We start from the raw sequence: 21,562 nt of genomic DNA, 5'->3' as shown, positions 1-21,562 counted from the left end.
CACTACCCAGACTAGTTTCGACCTTTATCGAGGTCTCTTCAGTGGAAGCCAGGTCCAAGTGGAGATACCAGGCAGAAGCATTAGTATGGTCATCTCCTCCTATAGGAGCTGCCAAACAGTGTGCCACATTTTTATTAAATTACTCTGGATTTAGAGAAAGATGTTGAAAGTTTATTTTTCACTTGGTCAGACTATAATAAATTTAGTTTAATCTTTTATCCAAGTGTGTGCAAACAAAGTTTGTGCCTGAAAGTATCTTCAGGACTGGGGTAAAGTGGTACAACACCGCTTGCTCCACCTTTGCAAGGAGTTGCCCGGTGTTGTACCACTTTACCCCAGTCCTGAAGATACTTTCAGGCACAAACTTTGTTTGCACACACTTGGATAAAGGATTAAACTAAATTCATTAAAGTTAATTACTGTGGTTATCGTGTAATTTATTATTTATGTTCTTTAAGATGTTTGCATATAGTTTAGATGCTGTTATTAAGAGAATAATGCCTCTGTAATTTCCACATTTGTCCTTGGGACCTTTTTTTGTGAATATTTATTACTATTCCTTTTCCCATTCTTTTGGAATCTTTTGATATTTCCAGATATTACTGAAGAGTTTAAGTAGGTTTTCTTTTAAGCTGTTGTCTGCATGTTTAAAGAGCTCGACCATATTCCATTCAGGCCTGGGCTTTTTCTATTTCTTGAGTTTTTAATTTCTTTATCTAATTTTTTCATTACTGTTTCTTCTGTACTTTCCTGTATATTGATATCTTCAATTTTGTGACTTTTGTCATTGCTTTCTATTTCTTGTTTTTCATTCCACAATATTTTATAGTATTCTATCCAATCCTCTTTGGAAATTAGATTATTTCTTAATTGGTCATTTTCTGCTGTTTTTAGTTGCCTGAAAATTTTAAAACCTATTCTTTGTGGTCCCGTGATATCTTGTTCTAATGATTTAACCTATTTACTCCAGTCTTCTCTGTGTATACTTCTGAAAAGCTTTCTGACTTCAGCCCATAGTCTCTTATATTGTATAAAGTCAGCAGTGTTTTTACTCTGCAGATAGATTTTAAAAGCCTGTATTTTCCTTTCGATTAATTCTTTAAATTATCATTCCAAGTTCTGAGCTATTTTTTGTTTTTCCTTGATTTGTATCCTAAACTTTCTTCTCCTGCTTTTAATATGGTTTCCTTATATTTTTTCCAGTCAGTTTCAATATTGTTTGTGGTTGGTTTTATTTTATCTCTTATTCTGCTTTCATATAACTGAATTTTAAAAGAATTTTCTTTTAAAATTCACCTCCTGTTCTAGGAGGTGAATTTTAAACTGTTTATTAGATGTTGGTTCATTATCTTTTTTTCCTTTTGAAGTATGTGGTTCTTTCTATATTCATAAAAATGAATGAATTCAAATTAAATTAAAATGCATTCAAATCTGCTTTCAACTAACATGTGATCACTGTCAGTTTTGCTCCCTCTAAAAACCGTTATATCCTTGATATTATTATTTAGTTTGTTGTTAATAATAATGTAATCTATTATTGATTTAGATCCTCTTGCTTTCCATGTGTACTTATATATTTTTATGCCTGAAGAAAGTATTTCTGATTTTTAGATTGTTAAATATGCAGAAGTCTCTTAATAAAATTCCATTGTTATTGATTACTGATTCTCCCATCAAGATTCAAGATTGTTGCTTCATTTTTATTTGTTTCATTAATACATTCCTGAAGTTTTCCGTATAATTCTTCTGTGTCTTCCTCTTTTCCATCTACTGGTGCATAAATTCCGAAAATATTGAATGTTTAATTCATGATTTTCATTCTAACTTTGATTATTCTGTGTGATACCCAAGTATAATCCAAAATTTTGTTTTTCCATTTTTTATTAATCCAAATTGCAACCTTAGATGAAGCCTATTTGTCTTCTGGAACTCCGGAGAAGATCGTTACATAATCTTTCAGAATTTGAGATCCCTTCTTTTTCTTTTTTTTGTCTCTGTTATTGCTGCTATATCAATGTTTCTATTTTTTAGTTCTCTGTGTAGCTCATCAATTTTTTGTGTGATTCCATGGACATTCCAAGTAGCTATTTTTAATTTTTCAAAAAGAAGTCCCTGTCCATTAGCCAGGCCAATTCTGATTAAATCCATCCTATTTTAATTCTTCAGAGCTTTGCGAGTAATTGTAAATTTCCCCTGGATAGGCTACTAACCTTTCGCAGGGTGAGAATGCTTTAGTATTGAGGTATGAAAGATTTGCAATGGCTATACTGCATAATTCAGAGGGCCTGGCTCCAGTAATTGGGAAAGTTAAATTCCCAATTATTGGAGTAGCCATCTATAAAAAATCAAGCCATCTATAGTACCCATCTATAAAAAAATGGGAATAAAGCTGAATGTGAGAATTACAGATGAATTTCTCTACTAAGTGTTTGAGGTAAGATTTATGCAAGCATACTTGAAAAGAGGTTGTCTTATCTCCTAACTAATTTGATGTGGAGAGAAACTTGGAAAAGACCAAGTTCAGGCCAAAGAGGTTGTCAAGATCATATTTTCACGTTAAGACAAATAGTTTAGAAATCGTGGGAATATAAAAGGATCTGTACTAAGTTTTGTAGATCTGGAAAAGGCACACAACAAGGTGCCCAGAGAAAAGTTTTTCAAAATACTGCAATTATATGGGGTGAATGAAACATTGTACAGAGCAATACATTGTCTGTATTAAAGTTGTCAGTCAGCAGTTAGAATTGAAGAAAATTCAGGAAGATAGTTTGATATAAAATCGGGGTAAGACAAGGATGCACATTATCTCTACTCTTATTAATCATCTTATATGGATCACATTATGGAAAAAAGTGGCATATTAGAATTGGATATGTCAAACTTAGCTCTTTGCTTTATGCAGATTATGTTGTACTCCTAAATGCACCTAGTGCAAGTTTCCAGAATTGTCTAACTAAATTAAATGACAGCTATAACAAATTTGACATGAAAATCATCAACAAAAAAGGTCAAAACCATGAAAATAGGCAGGGCACAGAAAACTTCAGCTGCATTCTAACTGGATCCTATAGAACAAGTGATTTATATCAGCTATTTAGGCATAGTGTTTAGGGAAAATGACAAACAAATGATATTGCAGTTAGCTAGCTGAATAAATTTATATGGAATAAGAGAGAAATTAACCAAAATGCCAAACTAGCAGTATACAAGACAGTTTGCAAACTAGTTTTAAGTTATATATCTGAGAGTTGGGTTAGAAATAAAGCACTTGGTCAAAGGCCACCACAGATATGAAGATTCTGAGAAAAATTAGGGAGGGGGTGAACTGATGGATCAATGGCAGAATGATATTAAAAATGAATATATTAGAAAGTAACTTGCATTATTAGCATTCAAGAATGTGTCAGCATAGCTAATCTAAGGTGGTAGGGCCAATTAAATAGAATGAGTGAGGAAAGATTAGCAAAGAGACCAAGGGAAAGACTAAGGTCTAGGTGGATTGATTTAGTCAGAAGTGGCTTAGAAGCATGAAATGTTAGATATCACAATATTGGAATACTCACAAGTAATAGACTGATTTAGAGCAAAATTGTTGATAGGAGATTAATAATAATGTAAACTTAGTCATGTAGTGCTGTCATGGTAATCTGAACATCTCTTGGGAATACATATCAGGAAATTAATGATGATGATTTATTAAAATAATTTTTATTCTCTTTGTGGAGATGAAGACAAGTGAAAGTAATTATAACAAATTTTATGATGTAGTATTAAAAGGAACTGTAAAAGGAATGGGGAGGGGATTACTGTATATTATCGCGTATAATGCGAAAAATTTATGGTAAAAAATACTACTTAAAGTTAGGGGTTCGCATTATATGCGGATCCTAAAAAATATAACATCTTATTAGACTTGCACACACAATATATACTACCTAATGCGTATGCAACCAAATCTACTTGACCCACTCGCATTCGGCGACCAAACGCGCATCGTATCTACACATAAAGCTACTTAAGTTACTGGCATTATGTGCAGATACGATGCGCTCTCCGTCGCCGAATGATAGCGCACGGTGAGATAGATAGGGCACAGTTAGGTATATCGGTTTAACCACAGTTCATTTTAAATATTATTTGTTAAACAAACCTAGCCTGAAAATGAGCCAACAGAAACGTAAACGTTCATCTTTTGAAGCAGGATTTAAATTGTGTGTTGTGCAGTTTGCAGAAGAACATAATAACAGTGTTGCTATGAGAGAATTTTGTGTAAAAGAGAGTAATGTTAGACTTTGGCGTAAGCAAAAAGACAGTTTTGAAAAAATCCCCAAAACGAAATGTGCCCATCGTGGAGATGTAGCATCCTTTCCAGAATTCGAAGAAGAGCTAAATGAATGGATTTTGACGTAACTACAAGAATGACATTATAGTAACAAGAAATGCAATTCGTTTTCGAGCTCTACAACTCAAGAATGGTAAATTCAAGGACACACCAAGTATTTCATCTTTTCTTGCTTCGCCTGGGTGGTGCAACAGATTTATGGAACGCAAAGCATTAACATTATGACACCGAACAAAAATTGCGCAGAAGTTACCAAAGCAGCTTGAAGAAAAAGTGCAGTCCTTCCATAAATTTATCATAAAATTACGGAAGTGTCACGGATATGAATTTTCCCAAATTGGCAGTATGGATGAAATGCCCATGTACTTTGATATGCCTGGGAATCGAACAGTAAACTCAGTTGGTGAAAAGGGTGTCTTCATAAAAACAACGGGACATGAAAAAACGCATTTTACTGTTGTTCTAGCATGCATGACAGACGGAACCAAATTAAAGCCAACAGTGATATTTAAAAGGAAGAAAATTCCGAAGCATGTGAAATTTCCACCAGTTGTAATTGTTCGCACCAATCAGAAAGGCTGGATGGATGAAGAAGGTGTACAATTGTGGCTGGATCAAGTATGGAACATACGTCCAGGTAGCTTGCATCATACATCAACAAAGCATGCTAGTCTGGGATATGTTCCGGGCGCATTTAACAGAGGCAAGCAAAGAGAAATCACGTGAGCTATGTACAGACCTAGCAGTCATATGGTTTAACATCCGTTTTGCAGCTGCTTGATGTCAGCTTGAATAAGCCATTTAAAGATCACTTACGTGAAAAATGGAGAGAATGGATGTCATCTGGTTTGGTGAAGATGACAAAGAGTGGGAATTTTCAGAAGCCTGAGATCACCCTAGTCACCAGCTGGGTTAAAGAAGCATGGGATTCGATACCATTTGAAATGATTCAACGCTCATTTCTTAAATGTGAAATAAGTAATTCAACTGATGGATCCGAAGATCACGTCATATACGAAAACGAGGATGACGCACAACAAATTGGAGAGCATGAAGACGATGACGACAACTGCTACACTGATGACGCAATCCCTGCAGATTAATTTATAAATGAAATGTTTGATGACTCAAAAGATGAAGAAGAATTTAAAGGATTTTGACATTTTGTTTTAAAATAAATATTTCTTTCGTAAATTCGTATTGTATTATTTATAATGTTATGGAACAAGATTAACAGATCGCATCATACGTGGACATGGCATTTTAGGACTAGTTATCAAACAAAATTTCTAGCTCGCATTATACATGGATCGCATTATACGCGATAATATACAGTAAATATGTTTAATTATACCAGTGTTTCCAAATTTTTTTTATAAGAGTGCTTGATACATAAGTGAGCTAAATTTATGAAAGTACAAAATGTGGTTATCTGAATGAAAGTATCTGGATGCTCCACAATATACTTGGAATGAGGAAATGTTGCAGTCAGAAGAGGCTAAAGATGTATGAGTGGTTGTGAACAGGATCTGAAGTGTAGGGGTCACTTTGCACAAGTTGAAATCATCATATCAGATTATGACAATGATGCAGTGGACCTTAACATGTAGAAATAAAAAAGGTTGTGGTTGCATTGTAAGGCAACCATAACCTCTTTATCTGAACCAAATCTGTGCACAATAATTCATGATGCCTAATCAAGTCACCTGGTTTTCCTTGTGAGGAGGATATATTAGAAAAGGTCCTGAGAAGATTGTCTGAGGTGGTATCTGGTTTTTGGAATGCGAGGTATAAAGACAGATTGAGGGAATGCAATTTGCTAGATTTTGTGAATAGAAGGAAGAAAGGGTATATGATTGAGACATATTAGTTGGTAAGAAAACTGTTACCAGGTTAATGTGGAAGAAATTTTTTGCAGAACGGGTTACCAGGATAGAACAAGAAACGATCTCTGGAAACTGTAAGGAAAATGTGAGCTAATGAATGGAGAAAGAGGGAAGAGGGTTCTTTGCATGAAAAGTAGTTGGGGAGCAATATTTTAATTCATGAAAAATATAATTACAGATATCATCGTGAACAGTCTTGATTATTAACAGAAAATTGAAATTATAAACTTGCATGATAAATCTGTGTATGCATTTACAGGAACTTCGTAAAAGTCAAGCACAGATGTTAGAGATTCAACTTGAATTGGAGATGACAAGAAAACAGTTGTCAGTTAATCAGCATCTGGAGAAAAATCTAAATATGGTTGCCAAAGAACTTTCCCTTATTAAAGAAGTTAATCAGAGTTATAGGGAGAGAATCCAAGTCTTAAAAAATGCTTCAGTTTCAGAGAAAGAATTTAGCATTGTAAAGGAATCTGCATCAGCAGAAATTTCAGGTGATATATTGGTTATTATATTTCACATTACTTTTTCATATATGCTTTATTATTGTAATGTGCATTTTTAAAAATTTTATTTAAGATGTTCTCATTATTTTCATGTTATATGAAATTTAAAGTCCTTATCTAAGTTGAAATACTACATCGCATTGAAATAGTGACTGAATTTGTTTTCAGAATTTTCATCCTTGAAAATCTATGCAAGATATTGTCTCTACTAGAGGTGCCCAACCTGTTGAGTATTGGCCAAATGAGCACATATCTTTTTTTTATCACTGTCCAGATATATATATATATATATTATTTTATTATATATGATATTTATTTATGACATAAATAATTACATTGAAAAAAAAAAAAGAAAAAACAATATATGGGATCACAGAAGTGATAAAGTGGATATAAAAAGTATACTAATTTATGGAGTGAGTGATGATAACTTTGTAGCATACTTATTATTATAATATTTAGATAAAGAAACATTAATGTTTAACTTAATATTATCTGTAAAAATATTTTTAAAATTTATTTTAAAAATATTTTTATGAAAATAGTTTGAATGTCTCCAAATCCAGATTTAGCCTGTGAGCTGTAGGTTAGGCACACTTGGTCTATAATATGTTTGAAAAATAAATAGAATTTTACAAAATAATTGGATACTTAGCTAAGCAAGCATAAAAACTTAGACAATCTTAAATGCATAGAGAAAAAAAATTTGACTAACGTCAACAAAAACTACTCAATTCTCATGTTTGGTTCCTCACAGAACAAAACATGAGATTGAATGGTTGTAAAAATGCCTGGCAGTTGGTATGACACAGAAGCAAAAGAAGATTCGAGAGGAGAGAAATCAGAATATGAAACAAAAGCATGAGAATAAGTATTGAATTTTGCTTAGTTATTTGTTGATAGGAGAAGTGCTTGAGGAGAATGTGATGAAATCATGTTTTCCTGATGCCAAGATTAAGGATATTAGTAATGCTGTAACATGCAGAGAGGGAATGTGAAAGAAATGTTTATTATGGTTGGTAATTTAACAGGTGACAAGTATGGTATGTGAGGTGATATGAATGACATCCAAAACAGAAGAGTGAGAAAGTAAAATTTGTTAGCGTGTTACCATAGTATGATAGAGGTGAATTGAGAAGGAGAACTGTGATCGTGAATGAGTCATGCATAGATTGTGCAGGAGGAATGGTGTGGAGTGAATTTGTTGGAAGGAAGGAAGGATTTATATAAGGTAGATGTAAGAAATCATGTTTTCCTGATGACGAGATTAAGGATATTAATAATGCTGATGATGGCTCGCATTTGAATTGTTTTAGGGGTCAGGAGTCTTGAGAAAGTATTGTTCAGTGAGAATTCAGAAGTGCAGAGGCATGGTAACTAGAATTTGGGGGGAGGGGGGTTATGTGGATCACTCTCTCATTACCAGGCAACTGAGAGAGTGATCACATAATGCCAAATATATCATCCCAGCCATATTAGTGAGACTTGGTTGACCAAGGATATGTTTAATCCTTGATCCAAGTGTAAGCAAACAAGTTTGTGCCTGAACTATTTTCATGACTAGGGCAACTCGTATAAAGAAGCTAATGACACAATGCAAGTGATGTGAAGTCATTAACTTCTTTATATGAGTTGCCCGTCCTGAAAATAGTTCAGGCGCAAACTTGTTTGCTTACACTTGGATAAAGGATTAAACCAAGTATATAATTTATTGATATCTTCAATTTATAATGTAACCAAGTGGAAAATCTTCCAACAACTTTCTCTAATCCAGAGTATTTTAATAATAAGGTGGGACACCTTTTGGCTACTAGTACAGTGGTAGCTCGCTAATCCGAACTAATAAAAACCATGCTCGTTCGGATTAGCAAATTTCCCCCCAAGAGACAACAATAACTAGCTTTTAAGACAAAAATAATCAGATTCTAATGGTACATCAATTTACTTCTGTAAATAAATGAAGTAACTGATAGAAAAAAAAAGCTACTGTACTGTAATGTAAAACTGAAAAAATAATACAGAACACAAATTTATTTTGGTAAAAAATTTAATTGTATAATATTTGTATGTACCTGTATTGTTGAGGATTCTGATTTAATAAAATTGCATAGTTCAGTACGTAACTTAATTATACACACAAAAAAAAGTTTCACAAAATAACACAAATTTTTTTTTTATTTCTTTATTAAAAAAGTCGCTGATTTTCTTTTGCTTCTTGGAAGCTAAACTTTTTCGAACTTCTTCTCGGAGCTGCATTAGCAATAAAATTTTGTGGAATGGCGTATCATTCTGCTTAGCCCATTCTATACACATATTAAAACTGTCAACTGCCTCTTCACGTTTAAAATTTTTTTTTCGAGTTCTTTATTGTCAGCTAATTCATTCTGTAGCGTCATATTTATAATTTCATCATCTGATTTGATTTTGAATTCACTTTCGGTTCTATCTGTAATCCATTCTGTGACATCTGTTGGTGAAATTTCATCATCTGGATTTATATTTTTAACCAAATTATGCACGTTTTGAATTTTCTCTTTTTGTGCATATTTGTGATTCATGCCAACAATACAGTACGTGCTGTACAGTATAAAAAAGCAAACGTGAACACACAATAAATCAAAATAGGCCTCCAGTATAATCGTACAATCGACAGTGTGAAAAAAATACTGTACTGCAATAATAATAAAATAAATAATAGTAGTTAAAATAATAATTATTAAATATCACTTTTTTTTTCTTTCAAACCACAGTTCGGATTACTAGAGGGTTCGGACTAAAGAGGTTCGGATTAGCGAGATACCACTGAATATGAAATTATGACTTCTGCATTACTTCAACTTTCACAGTTCAATGTTCAACGACGAATCGACTGTGAGATGCGGTGATTAATACCCTTGGAGGATAATGGGTGGCAATGTTGTAGCCAATGAAGTTCTAACTGAGGCTCGGCTATTGCTGTTACCCTCTTGCCATGATCAGAGCTTTAATAGTTCAATAACGCCTTATTCCTACACTGTCCTCTACAGATAACGGGGAAGATGAAAAGCATTCTTGCTTTGCCCTTATAAGGACTTTCACAGTTCTGCTACTAAAAAAAAAAAAAATATTGCCATACCATTAACAGAATATAAGAAAAAGATAGGTATAACACTGCATAAATACAATATTAAGGCCACATTCAAAACTGCCCACAAAATTAAAAAAACATACTTAGCTTGTCTTTGGACAATAAAAGAGGATAGGGACAAGTTAAATATGCTTGTCCCCTATCCTATGGTTTCTTTATTCTTCTTAATTATTTGTCTACATGTCCCACTGACATGCTACCTCTACATGCAAAAAATTTTGCATCATCTCATATATGGAGTTGAAGTGGAAAAATAGTTTAAAGACCTGTTTATTAAAGTCTAATGAGGAATCAATATGTTATACAAATATGAGGAATGGAATGTATTGAATAGCCAGTAGAAAATGATATGGTTTCATAGGCCTTTGGAGTTCTGTATGTATCATTTGAAATGGTGTAAGGAGATACTTAAGAACATTTCTGATTTGGAACTAAAGAGGCAGTGTCTCAGCAGGTAAATTGCTCTCTAAAAACTGGTCTATAGTAAGCATGTCTGAACCATAATTTTGCCAGAATACCAAATACCGGATATTTGGTTATCTGATAAAATATTTTAATATGTGCATATATTTTGTTCCACACATTTATAAAATTTAATTCAGAATGTTTAAAATTTGATTGAACATGCTTTGGTCAGATATTTGCTGAGTGCTGCCTAGGCATCCATATATATATATATATATATATATATATATATACACTTTTATTAGGGTTTTTTTTAATTAGTTTTGCTGGCCTGACGTCTGTTTCGAACTGTTGGTTCTCATCAGAGATCAGGCAGAAGTGTTAAGAGCAGAAAAACTCTCAGTCAATATCAAAGCAATCCTGTGTGAGAGTTGTATTTTTCATAAGTGAAGTGCTGTCAGTGTGGAAGAATAATTATTGGAAAAAAAAACCTAAAAGTCTTCATTTCAACATTATAAAATAAGCAGATCAATCCATATTTCATAGCCAAATATATATAAAAATATGGAAAATTTTTAAGTAGTGCATGGCAACTCCACTGTGAAGGATTTTATTTTCATAAGCTCTGTCTGGTCTTTATTTGAAACTTTTTAAGTTCATGCATATATATATATATATATATATATATATATAGATCATCATCATCATCAAATTCCTGCCATGTACCCTCAAGGGGTGTACAGGATATGATAGTACTACATGAAAAATTTACATCATTACTAACTTCCTATCTACAATTTTTCTCCAAATCAGTCTGTTACTTGTCAAGACTCCAACATTACCAGATCTTATATTTCTATCGTCTAAGGCACTTTGTACCGTATCAATCCACCTATATCTTGGTCTTCCTCTGGGTCGTTTTCCTGCCAACTTGGCAGAGAACACTTGTTTTGCTAATCTTTTCTTGCCCATTCTGTTTAAGTGACCATACCACCTGAGATTAGCTCTGCTAATATATATAGATGTGGTTATGAAATAAGCATGGATCTTTAATATCCCCATCTCTGTTTATTAAGGATTATTTTGCATCGCCAAAATGAAAACTTTTAGGCTCTTTTTTTAATTAAATGTGAAAATAAAATTTTTGCTTTTCATAATTATAATAGAAACTGTTAATTATTAAAAAGTAGAGCCAAGAGGCTTCAATTTGGAATTAGTAAAATACTGAAAACAGGATATGGATCCATCCATATTTTACAGCCAAATATAGAAATGTTTACTGGCACTTATGAAAACATAACTTTCTCATAAGCTATGGTAAATTTTCAAAACTTCTACATTGGCTATAAAATACAAATATATCCATGATATTATCTTATATGTTACTGTTTCTTATTTATTCCAAAACAAAGTATCTTTGCTCCATACTTTACTATTTGACTCTGCACGTAACAAATGTTCACTTCTGATGAATTTAACTTTTTTGACATGGATTGCTATGGTATATTTAACAGAGGATTGTTACTGTTTTAAGATTTCGGTATGGTCTATAATCAGAATGAAAACAATTTGTGACAATTATCAGTCCAGTAATTTAGAAGAAAAAGGCATTTATCAATGCAATAAGAAAATAAAAATAGCTGTATATGTGGGCTCCTGTACAGAATTTATATAGTGCAAGCCAAGGCAACTCAGATGCTGAAGATTATATTCTCACGCTCTCTGGTAAATTTTCGAAACTTTACATTTCTTTCAATACTTGGGTATAAAATATGGCTGGATCCATAACATTTTTCATTTCAGTATAATTAAACTGTCATTAAATTTTACAGGAAACATTTATTTAAAACAGTAACATACTGCAAAAATCAGGACAAATGTTGTGCTTATTTTCTCAAATAACAAAATAAAAATATTAATGGACTTTTTAAATTGTGAAATATAGAGAATAATTATGAATTTATTAATTAAAATGAATTCATGGTAAATTATGATGCAGGGAAAGAAATTTTCACCATTTTGGAGAGAAGCCCACATCTGAATTTGTCATAAATACTTCCTATTCTGAGGAGGGAGGGAGGGAGGGGAACCTTGATGAATACACTGGTAGCTGGTGCTAAAAGACATTTTTTCTGAGAAATTGTACAGGTATCCCTTGCTTAACGCATTTTTGCTTAATGCTGCAAAATTAATTGCGGCAAGAGTTTTGATTAACGCACCTTTAACTCTGTGGAGCTGGCAGCTGATCTGACAGATATATGCAAAATGTTTAATATAAATATTCTTACACAATTCAGTGTATAGCTTGGAGGTCATGAGTAGCTGTACATTCATATGTTACAAGTGATATTCTGCACTGTTTTTTGCTGTCAGTTTGGTTTGACACATGTTATGTAAAGGTTTGTGATATTTGACAATAAATTGTATCTGAGAGCTACCGCGACCTCTGATGTCCGTATAGTATGGTTTAGTTGTTGTTTTTTTTTATTCTTTGTTCAATAATTTCTAGATTATAACTGAAAATAAATAAACCATCATGTATTAGTGAAATAGAGAGCCAAAGGCTTATTTATCATGTCCTCTAGGAGATGTGCTTTACATTATGGAAAATACTAAGGAAAGTGATCTGGAGCTTACTCCACCCTTAGTAAGAGTTGTCCATAAGGTTGCTTATGCTTGCATTCGGCGAAACTTTTAGTTTTTATATATTCAGCACGAAACTCTTGTAGTTTCTATGTTCAGCTAAGAAATAATGTTGGATTCAATATCCACTTAATTTGTACAATCATGTATTATATTTGCAGTGTTTTTTCTTTATGTTTTATTGCATTTTAGCACATACTAGTAATGAATGTATCTCTCAGATATACTGCGACCTACGCTGCAATTTTTACCACCGCGAGCTCCGCAGGGTTACATTTACCACGCAGAAACATGGAAGCCTCTTGGTGTGAGCATGATGACGTCATTCTGCCTACAAATTATTAATACATCGTATTAATAATAATAGTAATACAATATAAGTAATCGATCGTGGACGAATTGTAATTTTTACCATTGATTATTAGATTTCATTAACGCAATTTTGATATATGCGGTAACATTGAGGAATTAATTAAACGCGTTAATCGAGGGATACCTGTACTGAAGAAGTTCATTAATTAGCCTTGGAAAGCAAGTGATACTTTTTTAACAATTAAGTATCACTTGTTATCCAATGCAGTCATTTCTGCAATAGTGTAATGCAAGGATTTTGCCATATGCACCCTTTTTTTAGATTATTCCTTAATGTCAAATAATGTTTGTTATTTTGGCGAATTTACTGTAGATTCTGGCTTCTTACTTGTTCATGTATTGTGTTTTGATATTTCAATTTCTTTTTATTTTACAAATTTATTGCTATGCTTGCATTTTTACATGATTAATCATAGATGTGCAACCTCCTTTTCTTCCCATATAACCTATATATTTTGTTTTTGCGTTTTTATATTTTGAATCCTCACACAAATTATAAAACTTCAAATATTACTTTCCTATTTTATTATTATTATTATTTATGGGCCAAACTGGCTGTACTCTTTTTAATTTTTTTAAGACAAATTTTAATACTTCGTAATGTAATCAACTTTTAAGACTGTATAATATAAAATAAAAACACTAAAGTATGAAGGTGGCACAAGATAAGGGGAGGTTTTTCCTGATTCATTGCATTTATTATGCATGTAACAGGAATTTTTCTGCTTTGGCCAGCCGAATGCTGAATCTTCCTACTTTTCGGCCAAGGCTGAATATCTGAAAAACAGGTAAATTGACTGAATACTGAAGCAAAATAAAATATTCAGTGCATCTCTAGTCTATAGTAAACAGGACTCACCGTGTTACACACGTGTTAAGAGGAATATTGTAAAATATTCTATTCATGGACAGTTCTTGATCCTTTTAAATAATTAATGACATCTATGTTAGCTCTATACTTCCTTGAGATATGAGAATCTGTCACTGCAATATAATATTAAAAAATACTACAGGTCTGGGTAGTGAGTGATTTTCCCATACATCATAGAAAAGTCACTCACTACCCAGACTAGTTTCAACTTCTATTGAAGTCTCATCAGTGAGACCTAGCTAGATACATGAAGATACTGAGAGCTAAATCATGCAAAAATCATAGACATACATTGGTAAAGGATAAGTAAATAAATAAATTATATATATATATATATATATATATAAGCATTTGCAAAATTGTTTACCAAGCGCATCAGCTAATAAAAGGCAAATGTATGATAAGAAATATAAGAGTATGATCGTGAGTGTAAGAAATATGATGGAGTGAGTGTTGTATGGAGATTCTTTAGTAAGAGGTGTAATAGATGAGAGTGTGTTAAAATCGTACTTACCAGGTGTGAAAAGTAAGGATGTAAGTGAGTCAATCAGAGCGCAAAAGCAGAGGGTGAAAGAAATGATAGTATTGGCGGGAACAAATGACTTAAATGGAGATAAAATGGCTATGAGAGAGGACTTGAAGGAATTACTAGAGGTAGCAAAAGAAAAGAGTGGGAGAGTTAGGATAGAGAGTCTGTTACCACGGCATGACAGAGAAGAGATGAGGAGGGCCATAATTGCAAATGAATCTATGTGCAGGTTATGCAGGAGGAGTGGTGTGGAGTGAGTTCGATGGGTGAAAGGATTTATATAAGATGGATGGTTTGCATTTGAATGGATTTAGTGTGCGGAGACTTGAAAAAGTGTTGTTGAATGAAGTGGAAGTGCAAAATCAAGGAAACTAGCGTTATTAGGGAGGGAGGAGTAGATATGCAGACTTTAGGGAGGTAGTTGAGTGTATGAATGTGTATAATATGCCTGAGCAAGTATGAAGGACAACAAATCAGAATGGGATAGTTAGTATGAGGCATCAAAATAGGGGTGGGACTAACGGGCTTCTGCATTTCATGTATACTAATGCCAGGAGTATTAGGAACAAGAAGGAAGAATTTTTGGCCTTGGTCAGGCCATTGGTTATTGGCATTAGTGAAACACACTATACCCCTCACAATGTGAGGGGTATAGTGTGTTCAGGAGGGACAGGAAGAATAAAAAGGGGGGAGGAGTGTTATTGATGATAGCTGATGAACTGAAGCCAAGGAGAATAGAAAGTTGAACTGCAGGATAGAGAAAAGAGCACATTTGAGGCTGTTTGGTGTGAGATTGAGGCTAGCAGAACAAAATATACAATTGGGTGCTACTATAGACCAGGTGATGGAATAGATGGTGGCGATAGTATGCATAAGCAAATAGAAGCAATGAGTGGAAGGAGGGTAATTATTATGGGAAATTTCAACTGTTAACATTGATTGGAAGGAGGAGAAGACACATGGGAGGAAGGAATTGGATTTTATGCAGTTATTAAGGGATAACTATCTGCAACAGCATGTAATGGAAAATACTAGGGTCAGAGTGCTTGACCTAGTAATTGCATCTGAGAATTTGGCTGTAACGAATGTGACCACTTTGCCACCAATAGTGAGGGTGATCATAGGATCTTGACTTGGGAGGTGGCTAAATGTGTGGAATTTTCAATTAAGACAGGGTACATGTGGAATTACCGGGCTGGTGAGTATGACAAGCTTAGGAGTTTGCTTGGTTCAGTGTGATGGCATGTAAAACTGCAAGGGCTGGATATTGATAGTGCATGGGAGGTGGTTAAGGAGTGTTTGCAAGGGCAATGGCTGACTGTATACCTAAAGTCCGAATAGTAAATCAAGTAGGGGTTAAATGGATGAATAACACCATTAAGCTTGAACTGCAAAAAAAATAAACAACTGTGGAGGGAATTTAAGGAGAAAGGTGACCTTCAGGCACATGAACGGTATAAAGCACAGGCCAGAAGGGTAACGAGTGTGGTAAGAAAAGCAAAAGCGGATTATGAAAGAAAATTAGCCATACAGGCTTAAGAGAATCCCAAACAGTTTTTTCGATATATTGCAAGTAAAAGAAAAAAATGTATATGGCAGAATGATCTTAAAGAATGCCGATGGTAGGGGAGGCTACCGAATCAGTTGATATAGTGGAATTACTGAGCGAGCACTTTGCAAGAGTATATCATCCAGGTGGTGACATTGCCAGAATGAAGGAACCAACAACTTATAACGGGAATGGTAGTGAATGAAGTGGAGGTGAATAGTCTATTACAAAACCTCAATGTCAATACATCTGTGGGATTGAATCGTATACCAACTCGTGTCGTAGATGAAGCGGCTAAAGAATTGTCAGTGCCCTTGACCATTTTGTTTAATTTGAGTCTCAGGTCTGGGTTAGTCCCGAGGTGGTGGAAAGAGGGGAAAATAGTTCCACTGCATAAAGGAGGTTCCAAGACTGCTGTTGTAAATTACCTACCGATCAGCATATCAGGAATTGTTGTCAAGGTCTTGGAGAAAATAGTCAAGGAATAAATACAGGAATGGATTGATGAAAATGAGATACTCTATGGGGGACAGCATGGTTCTGTGAAGGGTAGATCATGCCTCAGTAACTTGCTCACGTTTTATAACACAGTGATGGCTGAACTGGATAAGGGTAATGGGTTTATAGTGATCCTACTGGACCTTGCTAAGTCCTTTGACAGGATACCACATGGAATTCCAATCAGTAAACTGCAGCATGGGAATGGATATAGGGTTGGTGAGATGAATAGGAGGGTGGTTGATGGAGAGATATCTGAGAGTGGTTTATTCAGGAGTAGAGTCCAAAAGACGGCCTGTGACTAGTGGCATGCCGCAAGGTTCTGTTCTTGGACCATTACTTTTCAATTTGTTCATTAACGATATAGGAAAGGATCTGAGAGGAAGTGTTCACTTGTTTGCTGATGATGCAAAGTTGGGTAGAGCAATTGTGAGTGCACAGGATGTCGAAATTTTGCAGGATGATTTGGATAGTTTGGATGGCTGGGCTAAGGAGAATGGATGTAAATTTAATGTGGCAAAATGTAAGGTTATGCATTTTGGGGTGAAAAGATTAGCAGCAGTATACCAGAGTTTCTCTAAGATTAATTCAGAAGATATTTTTCAGAATATTACTGTGTGGTGGGATGACTAGGGCCATCCCACCACACAGCTGGGCAAGAGTGTGGTTAGCAAGGGTGTTAGAGCTAGGTTTTTTACTTGGAGAGTGGTGAATGAGTGGAATAAGCTGCCAGAGTCTGTTGTGGGTGCCATGTCTGTAAATGAGTTCAAGGCGAAGTATGATAGATACTGTGTGAATGTTGAATAGTTGTTCTTGACATGATGTTAGGGCCTCCCTTGATGAGTCTAAGGACTCCTTGGAGTTGCCCGTACTACTACTAATAATAATGTATATATATATATATATATATATATCGTCTCCATGGGTATAGCTTTTATTGATTTATTTATTTCATATGGGGGTTCCCACTCCTTTCCTCCCCTGTCCCTTAGGAATGGATTGAGCCCTCCTAACGAGGGATTAACCTGTTAACATACAAAGACGTCTGTGACAAGTCTTTTGTTTATTGCACCAAAATTGATTTTGATGTATCGCAGAGTTATGAAGTTCGCATCAATTTCAAACGAATTTAGAGTTAACATAGAAAGACGTCTGTGACATATTTTGTTTACTGCACCAAAATTGATTTTGACATATCGCAGACATTACGAAGTTCATGTCAATTTCAAACGAATTTAGGGTGTTAGGCAGTGAATATATATGCATATAAACTCTATTCACTAGTTAGTTTGTGTTGCAATTTATTATCATCCCTAATATGTCTACAAATATTTATATGTTAGCCAAAAGTGATATTGAAAGCGGAGAGGACAGTTTGGATAAAAACAGCGAGACAAATTTATATCATCAAAGTGTTGGCATTTTTGACTTGTCAAGTGACAATAGCGACAGTAGCAGTGGAAGTTCGGTTCGAGGCAATGTTCGTAAATGTTTGAGACCGATATCGTCTAGTAGCGATGATTCCGATGTAACAGAAAATGAATGGAATTTGCAAGAAAAAGAAAATATTCCTATTATAAAACCATTTACGGAAATTCCCAGCATCAATGCTATTGCTTTGCTAAGATTTGTAGTACTAAAAAATACTTTGTGATGATATCTTTGACATGATAGTTACAGAAACTAATAGATATGCGGCTCAAGCAATAAACGAAGTAATTACTAAAAAGATTGAAGAATGGTGTCCAGTAACAAGTGACGAATCGCAGGCATATTTTGCATTATGTATAATTATGTCACAGGTAAAAAAAATCTAATATAGACATGTATTGGTCAGAGAGGGCTGTGGTCAAGACACCCATATATTCAAAAATTATGCCTCGTAAACGCTTCTTGGCTATATCTCATTTTCTCCATTTCATGGATAATGAAACAATAAAGAAAGATGACAAAATATGTAAAGTGCGAAATATAGTCGACTACCTGAATAATAAGTTTCAGCAATTATATACACCAGATAAAAATGTAGTAATTGACGAATCCCTTTTGAAACATGGAGGTCGACTAAATTATGTACAGTTCATTGCTAGCAAACAAGCATGATTTGGGATAAAATTTTACAAGCTATGTGAATCAGACTCTGGATATTGTTCAAAGTTCAAAATTTATACAGGAAAGGATAAAATTCTGGGAAGCAATACACTTGCATCTCAAAATATCATCATGGAGTTGGCCAAACCTATTTTAAGAAAAGGATATGTTATTCTTAGATAATTGATATTCGTCACCAGAATTATTTTATTTCTTGAGAAAAAAATAGTACAAATGTTGTGGGGACAGTTAGAAAAAATCGCAAGAATATGCCTAAGAAATTGATGACATATAAAATAAAAAAAGGCGAATCAGAAACTTTATCTTGTCGAGGAATTTTGTCATTATGTTGGCACGATAAGAAGGATGTTTACATGATAAGCACAAAGCATTCAAAAGAAGAATGGTAGATACAGGAAAAGTAAGGAGAAGTAAGAGGGGCGATGAAGAAAAAGTAATAAAACCTAAATGTGTTCTTGAATACAATTGCAGAATGGGCAGTGTCGATAGGCAAGACCAACTACTTGCTTATTTTCCAATTATGCGAAAATGTGTCAAAGGTTACAAGAAAATATTTTTCTATTTGATGGATATCACTATTTACAATGCTTATGTTTTGTATTCCAAACTACCCAATACATCAAAACTAACAATAGGCGATTTCCATTTGAACGTAGCAGAAGATATGTTGTCAAATATATCTTTACCTAATTATAGTACCCGTGGATGTCCATCACAAAAGGCCTGCCCAATTAGACTGCAGGCAAAAAATTGGACACATTTCCCTGAACATATACCCCCTACTGATAAAAAGCAACATCCAGCAAAGAGATGCCATGTATGTGTCAAGCATAATGTAAGAAGTGAGACTACATGGCAATGTAAAAAATGTTTGATACCGTTACATTTACCTAAGTGCTTCGAAAACTATCATACCCTGGAAAATTATTAATATTCTTTATAATAAGATAACAATTAATGAAATAAATCACATGAATTAAATAAATAGTAGTTTTATCTGTTCCAACTTTAAAAATAATTTATATGTCAAAGGGTTAAGTATGTATTATACGGCTGTAGATCTATCTATATGTGTGTGTATTTTTTCACGGGGCCGGTTTGCCTGTTTTCAGGGATGAAAAACCAGAGTTTCCAAGTGAAAAAACCCTCTGCTTCTGGCTATGAGACTGGCTAACTCACCTTTAGTCGAAAGAGACCAGATAAAGGTTCCTTGGTAAAGATTGAAACTATGCAATACTCACCAAGGGATGATAAAATTCTGTCTATTTTTACTCTGAGAGGTTTTTTAAATGGTTTTATCCTCTTAGTTCACTGTGATCTTATGATCATTTGCAGGGATGACTCTGAGAGTCATCCCTGCAACTGATCATAAGCACAGGCAGAGAATGCCAACTCAAGGTGGTTAACTAGATAAGGCTAACCACCTGGTATCAGTCATCTTTGCACTTTAATTTCACTTGGTCTTTCGGTTGTTCAGCTGAGACTGGCGAAAAAGTAAAGATAATAGCCTTTGGCTACATTATGATATAAAAGAGCTGAGACCTTTTTTTTTCTTTCTCTCATACTATCCATCTGTCTTTTCTTTCTCCTAATACTATCAGGCTCACTTTCACCGCAATACTAACTACTCTAGACCCGGAGAGGTGAAAAAACTTCACTGAGGTGAAGTTTTTTCACCTCTCCGGGGTCTAGAGTAGTTAGTGGAGTTTTTTCACCTCAGTGAAGATTGAAAAATGGTTGGGATATCTGGATAGTGACCCTTCCCATACTGTGTATAATGAGATACTTGGACAATGTGATGAGAGATTCTGTCTCTGTATACAAAAATCCTATTATGCGCAGTATACTTCTTCATGTGCAAACTTTTTTTTGCTCATACTTGGGTCAAGGATAATAATAACAAGAATGTAATTTCTTGTAAAGTGTAATTTATTTTGTTCATTTAATTGTTAATAATTAAATTTGAATTTTGTAATTTAAAAAAAAAAATGCAGCAACATTCTTACTACAGTTGTGTATTGTACTGATACCAAAATTATAATTTTTTTTTAGATAAAAAGCAGTTGTTGGATTATAGAACATCTCAGTTAGATGCTTGTAAAAGTAATTTAGCAGACTTAGAAGCTGTCATTTCAAATAATGTAAGATTACTATCTAAATATACCTTAAAAAATGGATTACTAAATTGAGAAAAAACCTGTTACTTTTTTGTCTGTTATACCATAATGTTATAATTTTATAATAATATCAAAATAATACTTTAATATTACCATAATAATAATATTCAGACTACAAGTATAAATGCTTCCTATTCGAACCAAAGAAAATTCATTATGCATGATTTGCTGTACCAAATTCACATGCTTCCAGCTGTGACAACATTTTCTGCAGATTGTGCAACCCATAAATTAAAGATGCCAAGAAATTATATTCTTGGTTTAATCCTTTATCCAAGTGTAAGCAAACAAAGTTTGTGCATGCATTTGTTTGCTTACACTTGGATAAATTATTAAACCAAGAATATAATTTCTTGGCATATTTAATTTATAGTCTAACCAAAAATCCAACCAAACAAATCATAAAAAATAACAGAAATCCAACCAAACAACCCACCAACACTAATTCTTACCAAAAAAAAAAAGTTTCCATATCCGCTTCACCAACATCCATGACCTAAAGAGCAATATAAACAATGTGCACCACCACTACCACAGTCGTC

At 33.9% G+C, this 21,562-nt stretch overlaps 1 protein-coding gene across 1 annotated transcript in view; it reads left to right on the top strand.

Moving 5' to 3' along the window:
* Tsc1 (tuberous sclerosis 1 protein hamartin) overlaps positions 1-21,562 on the top strand; it is a 315,684-nt gene that overhangs the window by 279,858 nt on the left and 14,264 nt on the right. Inside the window, exons 18-19 of the mRNA XM_090401542.1 lie at positions 6,488-6,725; positions 20,896-20,984. Coding sequence (XP_090257668.1) covers positions 6,488-6,725; positions 20,896-20,984 — 327 coding nt within the window. The remainder of the gene's footprint in view (positions 1-6,487; positions 6,726-20,895; positions 20,985-21,562) is intronic.

This window comes from Typopeltis vanoorti, chromosome 12 (assembly GCF_054136105.1).
Source record: "Typopeltis vanoorti isolate ZY-2024b chromosome 12, IOZ_Tvanoo_1.0, whole genome shotgun sequence".
Lineage (NCBI taxonomy): Eukaryota > Metazoa > Arthropoda > Arachnida > Uropygi > Thelyphonidae > Typopeltis > Typopeltis vanoorti.
Note: the sequence above shows the minus strand (reverse complement) of the source record. Positions and strands in the feature narration are given on the sequence as shown.